The 15,625-nt window shown below is 38.1% G+C and overlaps 1 protein-coding gene across 3 annotated transcripts in view; it reads left to right on the top strand.

Annotated features, from left to right (window-relative positions):
* The window catches only part of LOC115215589 (tubulin polymerization-promoting protein family member 3), a 64,518-nt gene extending 52,225 nt beyond the window's left edge, over positions 1-12,293 (top strand). For all 3 annotated transcript variants that reach the window (XM_029784803.2, XM_029784802.2, XM_036506179.1), the window contains exons 3-4: positions 1,070-1,238; positions 11,485-12,293. In XM_029784803.2, the coding sequence (XP_029640663.1) occupies positions 1,070-1,238; positions 11,485-11,667 (352 nt within the window). In that variant the 3' untranslated portion in view covers positions 11,668-12,293. The remainder of the gene's footprint in view (positions 1-1,069; positions 1,239-11,484) is intronic.
* Positions 12,294-15,625: the final 3,332 nt, after the last annotated feature.

Here is a 15,625-nt window from a genome sequence, read left to right as displayed (position 1 = left end):
ACCACCCTCGAAGGTTTAGCCGAAGAGATCGACTTCAGTCTGGTACTGATTCTATAGGACACTTTTGCTGAACCGCTAGGTTACTAGGATATAAACAAACCAATACCGGTTGTCAAGCGGTGAAAGGGACAAATGCACACATACACACATACACACACACACACGCACACGCATGCACACACACGCACACACACGCACGCACGCACACACACGCACACACACGCACGCACGCACACACACACACACACACACACACACACACAAGCGATGGGCTTCTATGTCAGTTTTCGTCTACATTCATTCTCAAGTCATCGGTTGCCTCGAGGTTACAGTAGAAGATACTAGCCCAAGGTGGTGCGCAGTGGGTCTGAACCTGATACCACGTATCTTAACCACTCAGCTATGCCTGCGTTGGTAATGGAATTCCTGATAACGGTATCGAATTCCGTTAGAAGTGATATCTTTTATTTCATTTATATTTTGTATACATAGGACAAGGCGTGGCTGTGTGGTAAGAAGCTTGCTTCCCAACCACATGGTTCCGGGTTTCGTCACACTGCGTGGCACCTTGGGCAAGTATCTTCTACTATAGCCTAGGATTGACCAAATCCTTGTGAGTGGATTTGGTTGGCCCGAGGCTATAGTAGAAGATACTTGCCCAAGGTGCTACACAGTATATATATATATATTATATATATATATATATATATATATATATAATATATATATATATATATATATATATATATATTTCAAAGGTTAAACAGAAAGAACGCAACAAAGAAAAAACTTAGACGAGAATACAGTAAACTGAAAACCAACAAAACGCAACGAAACGCATTTCGTCCGTCTTTTAGAGTTCAAATCCCGCCGAGATTTACTTTACCTTTCATCCTTTTGGGGGTCGAGAGAGCAAATACCAGCTGAGCATTGGGGGTCATGTAATCGACTAATCCCTTCCCCGAAAATACTGGCCTTGTACTAAAACTTGAAACCAATATTCTGTATACAATTGCGTTATTTTTCACTCTACGGATTTCACACCTTAATTAATCCATAATTCTTTTAGATATATGTTAATGGAGAATTTCCCGCAATTTATACGTGGCTGCGCCCATGAATACGCTAAATTAAAATCAAAAGATCCTAAATTACCATTGGATGATCCTAAAGTGGAGAAATACTACCAAAGTTTCGTCACCAAATTATCTACTGGAAGACCAAATGTTAAAGAAGTGGTATGTAACTTTTATTATTATTATTATTATTATTGAGTGAGAGAGCAGTTCATGCCATCAAAGTGACACTGGGGTAAAATATACGAAGCCCAATATACCCATCATGACTACCCGTCTGATAAAGGTACACCAGGCACATGCATCACAACCATATGTGCGCGACATGGTGATCTCATATCAAGATAAACAGCACATGACCTTGCAGGTGGGGCCCAGTTAGAATTTTCTTCAGGTTGAGTAGCCCATCCCGCTCAAACGGTCCCTGAATAAGGGTTGTTTAAGGATGTTGAAAGAACCACCCATGTTTCCAGAGGTGAACTATTCAAACCCCAAAGAATCCCTCTCAACACATGGCTATGATGCTCCTCCACTACTTCTGCTCGTGATCAGAGATGCACATATCGTCAGCCACTAAGGGACATGCTCAACTGGTTAAGGTCAACCAACTGACAAGCAAATCTGTGGTATTGAGCAGAATATTTGCTGTAGCCCATCTTTTATACCAAGACAAAACAATGTACATGATAACACTTCCAATCAGTTAAGATCAGAAGCCATGAGAGCCACTGCCTGTATTATTATTATTATTATTATTCAGTAGTTTTATTTTTATAGCGTGCTTTCACTTCACTACCGAGCGCAACTCTGTGTGCCTTGGGTATGTGCTGTGATTTGTTGTGATGCTCTGATGGTTATTGTATGGAAAGTGCTCTGCGTAGGATGTGTGCAGTGCCCAGTAGTGTAATTTTCTGTATGTTATATGTGTTTGTAAGTCCTGGTGTTTTTGTTATGTATTTGTCTGAATATTTTTTTATCATGCCTAATGCACCTACTATGATAGGAATTGTTTCTGTTTTCAGATTCCACATTCTAGTTTCCTCTATTTCCAGGTCTTTGTATTTTGAGAGTTTCTCCATTTCTTTTAGAGACACGTTGTCATCTGCCGGTATTGATACATCAATTAGAAAGCATTTTTTTTCTTCATGATCTCTGACAACTATATCTGGTCTGTTGGCCTTAATTTCTCTATCTGTGTGTATCGGCATATCCCAGAGTATGATTGCTTTCTCGTTTTCTGTGACCTTTTCTGGTGTGTGCCTATACCATCTTTTTTCCTGTTGTTATTCCATAATGTTGGCATAGCTTCCAATGTATGTAGGTTCCAACTTTGTCATGTCTGTGAATATATTCCTTCTTAGCCAGGAATATTATTATTATTATTATTATTTTATTATTATTATTATTATTATTATTATTATTATTATTACTATTATTATTATTATTATTATATTATTATTATTATTATTATTATTATTATTATTATTATTATTATTTAGATGGTGAGCTGGCAGAATCGTTTGTACGACGGGCAACACACTTAGCGGCATTTCGTCCGTTCTTATGTTCTGATTTCAAATTCCGTGTAGGTCGACTTCGCCTTTCCTCCTTTCGGGGTCGATGAATAAAGTGCCAGTGAAACACTGGGGTGAATGTAATCGACTATTTCCTTACCCACAAATTCCAGACGTGTGCCTTTAGTAGAAAAGGATTATTATTGTTATTATCAATAAGGTGGTGAGCTGGCGGAATCGTTAGCATGACGGCATTTCGTCCGCCTTTACGTTCTGAGTTCAAATTCTGCTGAGGTCGATTTCGTCTTTCATGCTTTCGGAATCGATAAAATATGTACTAATTGAATTGAGTACTGGGGTCAATGTAATCGACTTATCCCCCCACCCAGGAAACTACTGGCCTTGTGCCAAAATTTGAAACCATTATTATAAATTCTATTTTTAATTACGAATATTGGGGTATTGATAATTCATTGTTTACTCTTTACGTGTTTAAATCATTGGGCCGCGGCCATACTGGGGCACCACCTTGAAGAGTTTAGTCGAAGAAACCGTTCTCAATACTTATTTTTGAAATCTGGTACTTCTAGCGTTCTCAAACTAACATCTATTGTCAAGCATTGCTGAGAAATAAATACAACATAAAGACACACAAACACATACACACAAGTTTTCTTCCGTCCACCAAATCCACTCACAAGACTTTGGTTGGCCAGGATTATATGAGAATACACTTATCCACGGTGCCGCCCTGTGGGATTGAACTGAAGACCACACAGTTTTGGGAAGCAAGCTTTTCAACCACAGAGACACACCTGACTGTGTAGCTAATTATAAAATCATATCAGTAAGATGGTTCAAATATATTGGACGTCATATCACCCAGTAACGCCGACATATTATGAAAGAACGGCAGGCCTTGTGCTCTTGTTCAGTAATGCCTTGAGAACTGTGATAAGGTTTGATCTGATGAGTCTACAGCCAGAGACAAATATGAATTCTAACCTATTAATAAAGAAACCACATGTACCCAGCCAGGACGTTAAACTATTTCATGATAGCACAGATTTTATCTGTAACCAAAGGCAGTCTTTTCGTAGTTGTTCACTCTGCTAGAAGCAGCAACCAAATCTTTCCCACATCACACTGTACTGCCTTAAAACGTGAAGAATACGTGTGTAACTATCTCAAAGGCTTTTGTTCGTAGAACTGCTTAATCACAAGAATACTGTTTAATCTCTCTGTGTATATGAAGTTCTTTTGATGGCTTCGAGTGATAATTCGAGAAATAACCAATGTTTTATTAACAGATTTACTGGCATATATATATATACATACATACATACATACATACATACATACATACATATATGTATATATATATATATATATATATATTATATATATATATAATATATATATATATATATATATATATATATATATATATGCATATATATATGTACACACACACACACACACACACACACACACACGCACGCACACACATATATGTATGTATGTTTGTATGCTAAATGTTCTCTTCTGTTTTTAATTATTTGAAGTCATCCTTCTAATAAAGGTATAAAGCTCCATCGTCGGGATGTAGATAACAGAAACCGATTCACATTATAAACTTGAGGAAAGTCTTGCATATTTTTACTGTTCCCTTTACAGATTGTATTTGTAATATGCGAATTGGCTGTTTGATTTCTTCTTCTGAAGACCTCAGCTTATTCAGACTGTTACTTAAGCTTTTACTCACAAAACCAAATGCACCAGTTATTATAAATGTTTAAATATAACCTGGGTTATAGAAGGATCAAAGGTACTTCCCGAGCTATAGGTTCATAAGACCAGTTTCCCGGATTCTGTGGCTTATATATTCCCTGTCTAGCCGAATAGAACGCTGGTCCGTTGTAAGATTGCTCATGTTTTACCAGCTGAGTTAACTGGAGGAGCTTGAAATGAAGTGTCTTGCTCAAGGACACAACGGACCGCCTAGTCTCGGAATCGGAACCACAATGTTACTACTATAAGTACAATACCCTAACTACTAAGCCATGCGCCTCCATAGATTGGATACAGATATGTACATACACACGCGCGCACGCACAAACCTACCGACAATGGTATATACATAGAAAGACTGCTTCTTAGAATCCGGAACTTCCGTTGTCTGTAAACTGGAGGTATAAATTAAGTGTGTATGTATGTATACATGTATGTATGTATGTGCGCTCGTGTGTGCGTGTGTGTGTGTGCTCGCACGTGAAATTGATAAAACTTTGGGAGTACATTTGTATAACGTTTAAAACTTAACGGAAAAGAGAGAGTTAAAGTGAGAGAAAATTTCAGTTGTTTTCCTGTTTTACCAATTTCCAATTTAAACCTTAATGAGGCTGAAGAATGCTAGAATAATTGCCTTCAGTTTTCCTGTTACGTGTAAAACACATGGTACATTATACCAGATAAATGATAAAAACACAACCCTGCTTAAATTTCCTCTGGCAGTTTCTTAAATGAAATCTTTTCCCAATTTCAACGCCAGATTCCAAAGAGAAGTGTTTGAAGTATCTTCTACTTTTTATGTTTTGCTTGCGTCAGTCACTGGGCTGCGGCCGTGCTGGAGCACCGTCTTGAGGGGTTTTAGTCAAACTAATCGGCTCCCTATACTTATTTTTATATAAAGTCTGATACTTATTCTATCAGTCTGTTTTGCCGAACGGCTAAGGAACTGGGATGTAAACAAACCAACACTACTTATCAAGAGGTGGTAAAGGGGGACGCGCGCGCGCGCACACACGCACACACACACACACACACACACATATTTATATATATACAATGGGCTTCCATACAGTTTCCCTTTATCAAATTTACACATACGGCATTAGTCGGCCAGTGGCTGTAGTGGAAAGCACTTGTCCAAAATGCCGTGCAGTGAGAACGAACTCATAATCATGTGATCACTAAGCGAGCGTTTTAACCATTCATCAATTCCTGGAAGAAGTATTTACAAATTAGTTCTAAGTACAAAGTAGGTACACAATATGAAAGTTTGTGGGAAAGGGGAGGGGATGGTCGATACTATCGACCCCTGTACTTGAATGAAAAGCGAAGTCAATGTTGGTGGGAACTGAACTGAGAACGTAAAGAGCCGGAACAAATACCGTCAAGTAATTTCTGTCTGATGACAGTCCATCGCTTTCAATAATAACAATTTAGGCACAAAGATGGTAATTTAGAATGAAGTCAATTGAAACACTCCAAGAACTCGATTCGAATTACTTTTATTGGCCCCAGAGGGATGAAAGGCAAAGTTGATTCCGGCAGAATTTGAAATCTGAATGTAAGGAGCTGAAACAAATAGCACAGCCAGAGACATCTCCATGTAAATATCAATATAAATAAAAACATATCGCAGAACATTTAGTAGCCTAGCCAACACACACACACACACACACACACACATACACACACACACACATACACAGACGCGCACACACACACACACATGCATGTATGGGTATGAGTCTGTATATAAATACATGTATGAAAATATGTGTGTGTGTTGTATGTGTATGTGGTGTGTGTATGTGTGTGTGTATGTGCGTGTGAGTGTCTATGTGTTGTACACACCCACTAAAACCTTGGTTAAGGACCGAGATCTGTTCCAGAATATGACATGCTAAATAAAACGCTGCTATTTAGGACTGTTATAAAGCGTGTGAGATAGAACTATTGTTAATAGCGATCCGATCACGACTGAAGGAGATAGATATCGCAAGCTTCAAGCACTTAATAACTTTACAGAATGCAATGTTACACTGTGTGATCTAATTTTACGATGAAAGCAGAAAAGAACTTAAAGAGGTAATATGATAACATTATGAAACAGGTTAGATTAATCAATTTCAATCACGCGTACACAAGCTTAATCATTATAAATTCAGTTGAAAAGCAGAAGTGAAATAGAGAGAGGAATGGTAGAGATCTACAGATGTGAGGGAGAAATGAAAAGGTAATGTAGAAGGAGAAGACAGTGACTGCGCTGAGAAAGGTGGATAAAAAATAAAGAATTATAAAGGGAGGTTGATTTGTTGAATAAATAGATAAGCGGGCGATTGACCGGGTTGGGAAAGACGGAGAGAAAAGGGGAGGGAGATAAGGCGAGAGAGAGAGAGAAAGAGAGAGAGAGAGAGAGAGAGAGAGAGAGAGAGAGAGAGAGAGAGAGAGAGTGTGTGTGTGTGTGTAGTTCTCGAACACGTGAGAGAGCTCCTCAGGTGAGTAGACAAACTGAAATACAAAAATAAGTGGAGCTTGAAACAGAACTGAATTACTAAGAATTACTGAAAGGAGACAGAAATAAACTTCATTATTTTTGCCGGGTACTGCGCCAGTTTACTTAAATCGAATACTGCTATTTAATGTAAAATATATTCAGAGTCTGACCTGGGAGACGACCCAAAAGAAAACTGATTTTTTGAGCTATTGTTTTTTCACTCTCCATTTGTTTTAATGTCTCATCAGTTACACAATGGAATTGCTGATAGGACACGACTCTTGAGCCATGTTTAGGATATCAGTTTGCCTTAATCTGTGTGTGTATGTGTTTGTGTGTGGTTTGTAATTTTTACATTGTTAGAGTGGTGATTGGGGCAGAAACAAAAGAGAACTAGATGACTTTTTTAATAGCATTTTAGCTGTCTACGTTCTGGGTTCAAATCTTGTCGGAATTGGCTTTATATACTTTTCTTTTCTCTTTCCTAAGGTCAATAATACAAAGCAAAGAGACTATCCTTTCGTCCGAGACATATAAAAGTAATTTTTAACTGTTTTCAGCTGAGCATTTCTTACTCTTTTCTATCTATCTATCTATCTATCTATCTATCTATCTATCTATCTATCTATCTATCTATCTATCTATCTATCTATCTATCTATCTAATATACTATGCTCGTCACCCCCAAATTTATGGCTTTGTACCAAAAAAATAAATAACTTCTATCGGCGTTTGAAAACATATCTGGTGTTATCTTCTCAAACTTTTTCTATCAGCAATTATGTTTGCCAATATGTTTGCCAATTATGTGTGCTAATCATCTGCCAATACTTTTTTTAAATATTTATATAAAAATCACTTTCTGCTTAAATTTCTTGTCTCTTGGGAGGTTCATTATGCCATTAATTCACACATGCACCGGTTCTATTTCATTATTTTATTTGTCAATTGGCAAACAGTTTAATCAATTGGGGCAGAAATAGAAAGAAAAATGGTAGAGATCTACAGATGTGAGGGAGAAATGAAAAGGTAATGTAGAAGGAGAAGACAGTGACTGCGCTGAGAAAGGTGGATAAAAAATAAAGAATTATAAAGGGAGGTTGATTTGTTGAATAAATAGATAAGCGGGCGATTGACCGGGTTGGGAAAGACGGAGAGAAAAGGGGAGGGAGATAAGGCGAGAGAGAGAGAGAAGAGAGAGAGAGAGAGAGAGAGAGAGAGAGAGAGAGAGAGTGTGTGTGTGTAGTTCTCGAACACGTGTTTGATTTACCGTACGTAGTCCTGAATATCACGGTGTTCTTTTGAGTTGAACTACATAGTATCCACCGTGGCTACCATGCTAGTATGCGGTTTTAACTTTTCAAAGAGGCTGGATTACCGCATAAAGAAAAGACGAGTGTTTGCATAGTCGTCATAGAACGAGCTACAAGGAGACGCTAAAAGTGTCTTTTAAGTGAATGTGAGAGATTCTTGCACAAGGCAGCCTGAATCCTCAATCGACAGAAGTGTATATTTTAATGTAAACTGCAGGATCGTTGTGTAACTGAAGTGTGTTTTGTTGGCTTATTCTGATGAGGCATTAAATGAAATTAAAGGGAGAGGGAGAGAGAGAAGAAAGAGAGAGTGAGAAAGAGGGCAGAAGGAAAGCAACTTCAAAATGGTGGCCTGGTCTAAATGCTTGCAAGAGAGTGGATTTCTCTTAACACACCCAAGTGTTAGGTGGTAGTGTTCAACCAGGTGACAGGTTAAGGCTGTTACACAGGCCACGGCAGAATTTGAATTCACAACGCAAAGAGCCGAAACGAATACGTCAAAGCATCTCGTCCGAGGCAGTAACGTTTCTATAAATCTACTGCCCTAGATTGATAATGTCTTTATCGAACTTGGAGGGATGAAAAGCGAAGTCGATTTCGATTGAATTTGAACTCAGATGCCAAAATAAATACTGTAAGGCATTTTGCATTTTGTCCGACGCTGTAACAACTCTGCCAATGTGTTAAATGTGTTATATGTACTACCAGCCCTTTTGACTAAAAAAGACAAGAGGCAAACAAACTCACCATATAATGACATAAAACTTACATTGTACTTCCTTGTTGGCGTGGATGCTCTTTCTCGAAGATGCGACATCAATTTTGACTTGAAACCGTTGCGTTTTCACATTATACTAAGATGGTTTTGTTAGTGGTTTAAAGAACACATAGATACTGTCGATGGCTTATAGGCTGCATAGTTCTCTATTCCTTTTGTGCAACACGAAGAAATGGTTTATTTAGGAAGGATAACCATAATCTGAGATTAAAATTTGCTTGTGAAAAACCTTGCACTCTTTAGCGTGCGTGCCAAAAAAAAAAAAAAAACAAAATGGCCAACTCGACGCCAGGAAGTCCAATAATTATTTTCTGGAACCTTATAATACTAAATTATGAACAAAGCATGTCTTACCGACCGGACTGACTACAGCCTCATGAATGAATTTGGCAGACAGAAACTGTGTGGAGACCCGTCGTATATATATGTGTGTGCTTGTCCATTTCACATCGCTTGACAACCGGTGCTGGTTTGTTTGAATCCCCGTAATTTAGCAGCTCAGGCAAATAGACTGATAAGGTAAATGTCACACTCAAAAACAAGTTCTAGACTGGTTTTGTTCGACTAAAACCATTGAAGATAGTACTCTAACATGGCCACAGTCCAATGATTGGACCAAGTAAAAGAAAGGACAAGATATACCTTGGTTAGGTGTCCTTAACACATCGGTAAAGTTGGTGCTACCCACGCCGTCCACATTAAAATAAAATCGGGTCATACTCTGAGTGATTAGATATTTACACAAGGATATATGATATTTGAACAATAAGTGGCCTGTTTTGTTGATGGTGTTAGGCATTAAGTACTAACAAAGAGCCACGAGAAGTTACTGAGCTATATAACAAAGAAGACCTACTCGAAACTATTAACATATTCGGAAAATGTCTTCTTCAAATATTGAATAGTGACGTCTAGAATTTAACAGCTTATATCAGTCTCTTTCAGTTTCGATTTCCTTATCTGGTTGTCTGGCTTGTGGACAACAGACACAGCGTCATGGTTACGGCAACAACATCCGCCTCCTCCTATGCATTTTCTTCTGCGCAGTAACGAGTCTACCAGCTCGTCGCATTCAATAATAATAATAATAATAATAATAATAATAATAATAATAATAATAATATTGATATCAAATTTACGCACTTAGCCAGCAATTTCAGGTGAGCGGGTAAGTTGATTACATCGACTCCAGAGCTCAGTTTATTTTATCGACCCCGAAAGGATAAAAGACAAATTCGACCTTGGTGGAATGTGAACTCAAAACGTTAGGACGCGCGAAATGTGCCCCTAGACATTTTGCCCTGTGAGCTGAGGATTCTGCCAGCTCACCGGCTTCAATGATAATAATCTTTTCTATTATAGGCACAAGGCCTGAAATTTGGGGGAGGGGGATAGTCGATTAAATCGATGCCAGTACGCAACTGGTACTTAATTTATCAACACTGAAAGGACGAAAAGCAAAGTCGACCTCGGCGGAATTTGAACTCAGAACGTAACCCACAAGGGGCTAAACACAGGGGGGACAAACAAGGACAGACAAACGGATTAAGTCGATTACATCGACCCCAGTGCGTAACTGGTACTTAATTTATTGACCCCGAAAGGATGTAAGGTAAAGTCGACCTCGGCGGAATTTGACCTCAGAACGTATCGGCAGACGAAATACCGCTAAGCATTTCGCCCGGCGTGCTAACGTTTCTGCCAACTCGCCGCCACAATAATAATGATGATGATGATGATAGATAGATAGATAGATAGATAGATAGATAGATAGATAGATAGATAGATAGATAGATAGATAGATAGATAGATAGATAGATAGATAGTAAAATGGAGATCTACTCAGGGGTACAAAACATGCATTACACTTTAAGTCTGGAATAGCAATGAAATGATTTTGGCGCTAACAGAGAAAGACATGATGGGCTGGTCAAGGATCCTTCTATAAATCCGACTGGTTTAATTAACAAAAGGAGATGTACCCTCCCTTGGAAAATTCTGCTCGTAGCCGACTGGGGCATATTCAGAGTGTCAATCATCGACGCTGTTCTCGCAAACACATTTCACCAAATGCTATTATATTGTTATAATTCTTTACGAGACATGCGGGAAGGGGACTGGCCGATTACATCGACTGGAACTTGTCCGAAACATTGAAAAGCAAAGTTAGCCTCGGAAGAATTTGAACTGAGAACGTAAAGCTTGAAGAGATGCTGCTAAACATTTTGGCCAATACGCCATCTCACCGACTTAAAATATCTTTATAACAGTAATGATTCATTATAAGGGCGGGGGACTGACAGAATCGTTATAGGTTTTACAAACAGTGGTCGTCTATGTCCTGAGTTCAAATCCCTACGGCCTGCTTTATTTTTGCCTTTGTTGGTGTTCATTAAAAGAATAAGGTACCAGTTAAATTCTGTGATTGATATAATCGACAAAACGTCTTGCCCCAGGGTAATTTCATCCCTTTTGTCTAAGTTAAATATTAATAATGCTTTCATTTATTCTTCTTCAGAAAGTGTCGAAGACCGGCAACGTGGATAAATTAACTGATGCATCAGGGTATACGGGAACCCACAAAGAACGGTTTGATGCCGAAGGAAAAGGTAAAGGGATTGAAGGCCGCGTTGATCTCCAAGACGATTCTGGTTATGTGGGTAACTACAAAGGTGCTGGAACCTTCGACGAAAAAAAATAATTTATTCCATCAGTATTCACATCACTTTCATTCAGTAGCTTCTCTGTCTCTTTCTCTTTTTCTCTGTCTCTCAGTTCCTGTCTGTCTGTCTGTCTACTTACATATATATACATGCGCGCGCGCGCGCGTGCTGAAAAAGTATGAATCAACCAAGTCAGATAATGAGCTGAACCACTTTGAATGACTTTGAAACTATTAGTAACGTTGATGGACTGGTTCCTGTAATGGCACATACACACACATCGTATGTGTGCATACATGTATGTGTGCATATATGTATGTGTGCATATATGTATGCGTAAAAATGTGTGTATATATATATATGTATATATATATATGTGTGTGTGTGTGTGTGTTCAGCGATATCGATTTGTCTACACCAGTATTTAATTCTCTCTCTTGCTCTCATTCTTTCTTCCCGCTATCAATACTTCTACTACAATCTCTTTAACTACATTTGTCTGTCTGTCTGTCTCTATCTATCTTTGACCCTCTCTCTCTCTCTGTCGCTCTCTCCTGACTATCTCTCTTCCATTCCTTATAATCCTCTCCTGTTATATTTCTGTCTATTTTACTGTAACTCACATAAAAGTATCATTAAAAGAATGTAGTTTTCAACAGATCAAGTTGTCTTTATTTATTCACTGATTGACTGATTACTTGTTTCGCTGATTGATTGCTTTTCGTGAATGTTGTTTGAAAAAGTATCCTGGATTAAAATTCATCTCTCTTCACCTGATTACAGGGCATGTCGAATTTAAAAACCAATCACGTGTTTATATTCAGCTCTTCCATATTCTTTAATTCTGTTTAATTGAACTACTGTAAATTGCCTCCCTATTTCTCCCTATTCCTATCGCCCGGTCTGAGATTCGAACCAGCGATCCCTCGACCGCGAGTCAGCTGTTCTAACCACTAGGCCATGTGCCTCAACATATGTATATATATATATATATATATATATATATATATATATATATATATTATATATGCGGTGTGTGTGTGTGTATATACGTCTTGTGTGTATATATATGTATGTATATATATATGTATACATATATATAATATATATAATATATATATATATATATATATATATATATGTATATTATATATATTATAGTATATATATATCTATATTAATATATATATATATGTATATATATTATATGTATATATATATATATATAATATATACACACACATACGTACACACCCACACACACACACACACACACACACCACACACACACACATATGTATATATATACAATTAATCCAAACATGAACAAAGAGAAAACACAACAACGTGAGGACGTGGAACAAGTATAGTATTATTGGACGCTCAGGAAAGGAAAGAAAGAAGGAGGATTTAACGTTCCGAGCGGAGCTTTTCGTCAGAAACACAGAAAAAGGAAAGGAGAAGAAGAAGAAGAAGAAGAAGAAGAAGAAGAAGAAGAAGAAGAAGAAGAAGAAGAAGAAGAAGAAGAACGACGGGCTTCTTTCAGTTTCCGTTTATCAAATCCACTTGGTCAGCCCCGGGACTATAACAGAAAACACTTGCCCAATGCACCACGCAACCGACTGATCAGAAACAATGCCGCGCCTAAGCGACGTGTCAGTGGCGACAACCTGGGCAGGCAGATGGAGTGGCGAAACTTCGGGGCAGTGGTAGAATGCGAGATAGCGACTGGCGACATCGTCCGCACACCGGTTTTATATCATGAAAAGTGTTTAAAAGATTAGAACATCATTGTTGGTACGTAACAAAATTATGGCACTCAGACATTAGTATGGATTTGCTAAAGTTTTAAATTACATTTTCAAGATCTGTGAGATGCTCAGCTAATTTCTTGCTGCGACCTATTGTAAAATCATTGCTTTTACTCATGTCATCGGAAAGCTAGTGATGTAAGGGAGATAACTTTATATTAACCTTCGTTTTGGGATTGGGTTTGCAGATTCTTTATATGAGTTTGTGTGGAAGCATATTCTGTGTGTCTGGGGAGAGTCATTTTGTTTTTGTGCTCATTATGTAACACACTCACCGGTAAAATATCCACTTATTTTATATTAATATTTTATATTAGAGAAAACATTTTTTGTCAAATATGGAATTGTGAAGTATGCGTTGATGTTATTACAGAAGGAGAGGGAGTTCGAGAAAGACAGACAGACCGACCATAAGGCGATACCTCATGATATCTGTAATCTATTAAGCATGTCGAGTTGATGCTAAATTTACTGTTGGCATAGGTTTTATGCAAAACTGAACTGAGCTAATCAAGGAAAGTAACTGAGCTGTACTTTTATAGTTTGAATAAGGTTATAGCCTGTATTGCAATCAAAACAACTCGTAATTCCCAAGAAAAAGGTAGTAAGAAATTCTAGGGAGAGATGAACGACACTAAATCCTCTGAGAAGACACCCTCTTCATGCAAGTGTTTTGGTCCTTCATTCCTTACATCTATAGGAATGCCAGGCAGCATCCATGCTGTCGAGAGATGACTTCGGGCACGTTTATTTATGCTTGGCTGACTGAATGAAGTGAAGTCTTCCGAGTCCTGAGACCAGTGCTCATGAACCAATTTCAGAAACATTTTTTCACTGAAGTGTAAGTTTAATAACAGACAATACAGCAATGGAAGCACATGAATTGAATGCGTTTGCTACAATGTAACGTAAATAACGATGCCTCCGTGCAGGTGGTCATAAATTACCTTTAGAATACGAAAAATTCAGAAGAAAATGAAAGATAAGGACAAATCTGCAGAGTATGTGGAAGTGTCCTTATATAAACTTTATTTGTTTGTCTATGTTTTCCAATAAACTCTGCTGAGCTATCTTTATTTTTCAATTATGTTTTTCTGAATTTTTCAAATTGTATGCACAATTGATGGACAATTGATTTCGCAAAGAGAGAGCGACAGAATAATTACTGGGGTCGATAAGTCGACTGAAACTCTTCAACACACAACCCAAGAAATGCAGAAGCTTACACTATTATATACAACAACATTCCACAGCTAAATCAAGAGCCACGCCTAAAATAATTATTGGCAGCTCATAAAATAATAAAAAGTAAGAGAATACCTAAATCCTTAAAAAAACCTCCTCATCAACGCAAAATTACACAACACAAACCCACCGCCCACCGTCAAAAAATTTGGTCGTCGCAACTGCAGGATTTGCATCCACCTCATTGAGGGATCGACGTACAAGTTCCAGTCAGGACACACCTTCATCATAAAAAATAATTTCACGTGCGCATCAAAAAATTTACTCTACGTCATAAGGTGTGAAGGGTGCCACGAAGACTACTTAGGGCAAACGAGCCTTACCCTCAGAGAAAGGATGAGAGTTCACCGCCAACAACTGAGGGACCCCTCCACAAGACAGATACCACTAAGTGGACACTTAGACCTCTGTGCACACAATAAGTCCCCCAAATTCTTAGTTTCCCCACTATACCAATGCCCGGACAACACCACAGACCAAACACGAATAAATAGGGAAAGTAATCTTATTCAAAAATACAGACCACAACTAAACATACTCTAACATATTCCCCAGGCACACATCCAAAACAAACACACAAAGACACACACACACGCACCATATATACGCACACACACAAACACATACTCAATACCAACACACACAAAACGCATAAACACACACACGCCACCCAGACAAACCCAACACACATGGACACACATACGAACAAACGCATACACACACTAGCACACACGCAACACACTAACATTAGCCACACACATACACGACACACACAAACGGGCACACATATACACACATATTCCTACCAAATCTTAAAAACACACATCTATTTACACCACAATGGACCCTGGGACCAATTAAGAACGGCCCACACACACAAAGACATGTGTGTATATGTATTTATATATATATATATTTATATATATATATTTATATATAT

This window comes from Octopus sinensis, linkage group LG9 (assembly GCF_006345805.1).
Source record: "Octopus sinensis linkage group LG9, ASM634580v1, whole genome shotgun sequence".
In the NCBI taxonomy this organism is placed as follows: Eukaryota; Metazoa; Mollusca; class Cephalopoda; order Octopoda; family Octopodidae; genus Octopus; species Octopus sinensis.
Note: the sequence above shows the minus strand (reverse complement) of the source record. Positions and strands in the feature narration are given on the sequence as shown.